We start from the raw sequence: 4,680 nt of genomic DNA, 5'->3' as shown, positions 1-4,680 counted from the left end.
CGAGATATAAACTCGTAATTGCGAGAGAAAAAAGTCAGAATTACGAGATATAAACTCGTAATTGCGAGAGAAAAAAGTCAGAATTGCGAGATATAAACTCGTAATTGCGAGAGAAAAAAGTCAGAATTGCGAGATATAAACTCGTAATTGCGAGAGAAAAAAGTCAGAATTGCGAGATATAAACTCGTAATTGCGAGAGAAAAAAGTCAGAATTGCGAGATATAAACTCGTAATTGCGAGAGAAAAAAGTCAGAATTGCGAGATAAAAAGTCGCAATTACCTCTTTTATTTTTTATTCAGTGGCGGAAACGGGCTTCCATAGCTATAGCATCCATTACAGCAATGAAAAAAATCTAAATCAACAGCACACAAATTGCACAAAACTTTGTGTGGCTAGAATCTTAAAATATTGTCTTACTCACAATTTCTCCATAAACTCCAAGATATTCTTTGACGAGAAGCACTAAAGCCCAAAGTTCATCTGCAGTCGATGAGCTGGAGGAAACACTGTCGTGGAAATCAGAGACGCTCGGAGACTCCAGTGAACCTGGTGACAGGAAACAACCGCTTTAGCTCGATATATGCAATATTAATTCATCAAATTGAAGGAAAAAGAAAACCACGGACACACCTGAAGATGGATCCACTTCAAAGTGAAAGCCGATGTCCACTGATTTCTCTAAAATAGCATGAGGCCCCTTCTGAATCTCCTCAGCGTCCTCGAACCCTATCTGGGCGTCTTTATTTCGGTTGAAATGGCCCTCCTCGAGACCCACGTCTTTACTGTGAGACAGATCTTTGTTCGCATTTAATTCAGAATTCAGAATCACTTCAGATTCGTTCTGCTCCTCATGCGTCGCAGGGCTCTCGGGTGGTTCGATCATTTCGACGTTACTGTCCAGACCCTTCACCTCTTCAGAGTCGATTTTTTCATCTGGGAAAATAAGGCGCATAAAATCTTTAATAAAACATTAACCCTATAAAGCCTGACATTTGAAATAATCTGACATTTTTGAACTGGAACGGTTTATTGAAAGTTAAGACAATATATTAAAGAAAGGTTTGCATATACACTACCGCTAAAAAGTTTGAGATCAGAATGATTTGTAATGTTTTTTACAGGAGTTTCTTATGCTCATCAAGGCTGCATTTATTTGATCAAAATACAGGAAAACAATTTATATTGTGCAATATTATTATGATGTAAAATAACGTTTTTCTATTTTAATGCACTTTAAAATCTAATTCATTCCTGTGATGCAAAGCTGATTTTTCCAGTCTTCAGTGTCACATGATCTTCAGAAATCATATAATATGCTGATTTATTATCAGTGCTGGAAACAGTTGTGCTGCTTAATATTTTTTTGGAACCTGTGATACTTTTTTCAGGATTCTTTGATGGCTAAAAAGTTAAAAAGAAGAGCATTTATTTAAAATAGAAATCTTTTCTAACAATATACACTACAGCTCAAAAATTTGGGGTCAGTACATTTCAATTTACAAAATTCAGCAAGGATGTGTTAAATTGTTCAAAAGTGATAGCAGAGATTTATAATGTTAGAAAATATTTATATTTTGAATAATTGCTATTCTTTTCAACTTTTTATTCATCAAAGAATCCTGAAAAAAGTTTCCAAAAATATATATATTTGGCAGCACAACTGTTGATAATTCTAATAATAAATCAGCATATTAGAATGATTTCTGAAGGATCATGTGACACTTTATACTGGAGTAATTATGATGGAAATTCAGCTTTGCATCACAGAAATAAATTCTATTTTAAAGGATATCAAAGTAGAAATCATTATTTTATATTGTAATATTTTTTTCTGTATTTTTGATCAAATAAATGCAGCATTGATGAGCAGAAGACACTTCTTTAAAAAACATTACAAGTCTTACTGATCCCAAACTTTTGAGCGGTAGTGTATGTTTTTTTTGTTGAGTATCATATTTGATGCATCAGGCTTTTATGGCTCATATAGTCTGATATAGTGAGAATATGGAGGAAAAAAACAGAATCTCAATTTTATTTATAGGCCGAAAATGAGCAAAAATATGCAATTTGGTTCAGATGCTGATATTTATATGAACGAAAAGTGATGAAATTCTGATGTTTGTAATGTAAATCAGTGAGATCTTTATAACAATATAACAGATACTGGCATTAAATTATATAAATATCAGTCGTCACTCTATATATCCAATAATATGTCTTAGTAAGATGAGATTTAAATGATCAAAACATAATGCAATGATGATTGCCTGATGATCATATTTGAGACTCTCTGATTTTTCTAACAAATTTTCTAATTTTTAAAACAACGCAAACAGTATCTAATTTTAGGTAAAACCTGAAATGACTCATTGAAACAAGCAAATGCATATAATTAGTGGTTTGGAAATGCAAGCATTGCTGTTAGTACTGCTAAAATGACCTGTTTCAGATGCAAGATGTTCTTCCTCGACCAATGGTGCGCTGTCACTGGCTGCTGAATATTTCTGTCGTAAAGCGAAAACGATCTCCTGGAAAGCATCCAAGATGGCAGCCTCGAAGTCATACATTTCCGGATCCTTCTGCTGTCCGTGTTCCTGAGATGTCCGGTCTCTTTCATTAAATATGTCCTCTGTGGTGTCGAGAATAGAGTTCTCCGAGGCCTCCAAGATTTGGTCCAGCGTTCGCTCGATTTCCTCCGTGTCCATCTGCAGCTCTCTGGCAGACTTCATCTCCAGATCTAGATCAGAAAACAGGGCTTCGATTTTGAACAGGTTCTTACGGGCTAAATACTTCTGCATGCGCTCCATGTCCTCGTCCTTCAGGTGATCGCGTAAGATTGAGAGTCTCAGCACGTTATCGCTGTATTCAGGCTCCTCGGGAGGAAGACGGATTTCATCGCTTTCTTCTTGCTTTGTGGTGTTTGCGCTTTGTTGGGATTCAACCCACTGATCACCTTCAGGTTGTTGGTTTTCTTTAGGTTCTTGTATGCCTTCTATGAGCTGAGATTCAGAAGAAAGAAGAGCATTTTCATCTTCTAAAAACTCTTCGGCATCTTCATCCACATCCTCTTCAGGACTTTGTTGTTCTGATTCCAGTGTGTTTTTCAGTAGATCCACGAGTTCATTCTTCACTTTATCAATCTGTTCATCCATTTGGGTAAATGGAGGTGCAGTTTCTGGGCTTTCTGTAACAAGTTCCTCCTTTAACTTCTCATCTTCGCCAATCGATTCTCTCACTTTTTCGCTATTCTTCGTAACTGCATCCTGAGGATCGTCTGCAGTGTTTATGTTTGCATTTTCATTCATGCTCATGCTGGCCTTCTGAAGGACTTTAACGGCTAGCTTCTCCTGATCGTTTTCTCTAGTGATTTCACTTATATTTAATGCCGGTGGTGCTTTTGCAGACTCGGTTTCCAATGCTGGTTCAGATGGGACGTCTTGACTCGTATCCGAAGCGGTTTTAGCATGTGGAGACAGATGAGAAGATTCTGGGATTTTGAAATCAATGGCTTCATCTGCATTAGCCAGTTCTTCAAAATCACTTTGTGCATGTGTGACCTCAAGACCAGCTTGTTCTTCAACATCAGCAGCTGAAAGCGATTCTTTGGTGAGCTCCTGAAGCGATTCATTCTCTTGCGTTTCACCTTCATGCTCCGTTTTGAAAGCATCTTTAAAGGTTGGCCTGTTCTCATCCTCGAGTGTTTTCTTTGGTGTTTGTAGTGGTATATCTTTATCCTTTAGCTCTGTTTTAGCAGGTTCTTCATGTGCTACGTCTAAACCTGCCGTTTGTGGTTCAAGTGGCTCAAAATCAGAGTCACTTTGGTTGTGCAAAAGCTCAGAATAATCAATATCTTGTGCGTCAGGATCTGATGGTTCCGTTTCTACTTCTTCTGAAATGACCTCAGCATCTTGGCTTATTGGAATATCTTCTGTCTCTTCTGTTAGTGCATCTATAAATTCAGACGTTGGTACTGATGAAACATCTGTCTTTGGCTGAAAGCCATCAGAGTCCTCTTCAGCAGATTTTTGTAATGTCTTGATTTCAGGAGTTTCTACAGATTCTGAATCATCTGGCTTAGATTCAAGAAGCAATGTTGATTCTGAATCGACTGCCTTTGATTCATGAAGTGATTCTGAATCTACTGAATTTGATTCCAGAAGTGATTTTGATTCTGAACGTAGTGACTCTGATTCAAGAATTAATGTTGATTCTGAATCTAATGACTCTGATTCAAGAGGCTCCACCGATTCTGTCGTTGTCATTTGAGATACATCTTCATTCTGAGCTGGTTCTTTTGATTCTTCTGTTGAATTCTCGTTTTCTAGCAACAATGTGCTGCCTAATAACACATCTATGTCATAGCTTTCAAATTGATCAAGACCAGTCTCAAAGCAAATAAAATCTGTTTCCTGAAAAGGAAAAGAAAGATTCATGTGAACCAAATGTCTCATCAAAAACGACCAGACAGAAGTCAATATTAACCACATCAACTCACCTCTGTGGGTACCTCCAATTCTTTTTCAGTATATATATGATTTATATTAAGATATTCCTTTGGGAAATAACCAAAGTGGTTTCCAACCTATGCAAAAAGAGGAAGAGAGAAGAAAAGGTCAATTTTTGCGCTACAGTTATAAGTACCTTTTAACACAGTTTACAAAAAACATAAAACCATAAAA

The 4,680-nt window shown here is 36.8% G+C and overlaps 1 protein-coding gene across 1 annotated transcript in view; it reads right to left on the bottom strand.

Annotated features, from left to right (window-relative positions):
• The window catches only part of LOC107559075 (MIA SH3 domain ER export factor 3), a 19,222-nt gene extending 14,742 nt beyond the window's left edge, over positions 1–4,480 (bottom strand). The window contains exons 1-3 of the mRNA XM_016242806.1: positions 2,442–4,480; positions 632–934; positions 423–547 (exon numbers count right to left, since the gene is read on the bottom strand). Coding sequence (XP_016098292.1) covers positions 423–547; positions 632–934; positions 2,442–4,452 — 2,439 coding nt within the window. The 5' untranslated portion in view covers positions 4,453–4,480. The remainder of the gene's footprint in view (positions 1–422; positions 548–631; positions 935–2,441) is intronic.
• Between the last annotated feature and the right edge of the window lie 200 nt (positions 4,481–4,680).

Source organism: Sinocyclocheilus grahami, unplaced genomic scaffold, assembly GCF_001515645.1.
Source record: "Sinocyclocheilus grahami isolate Dianchi unplaced genomic scaffold, SAMN03320097.WGS_v1.1 scaffold674.1, whole genome shotgun sequence".
NCBI lineage: Eukaryota > Metazoa > Chordata > Actinopteri > Cypriniformes > Cyprinidae > Sinocyclocheilus > Sinocyclocheilus grahami.
Note: the sequence above shows the minus strand (reverse complement) of the source record. Positions and strands in the feature narration are given on the sequence as shown.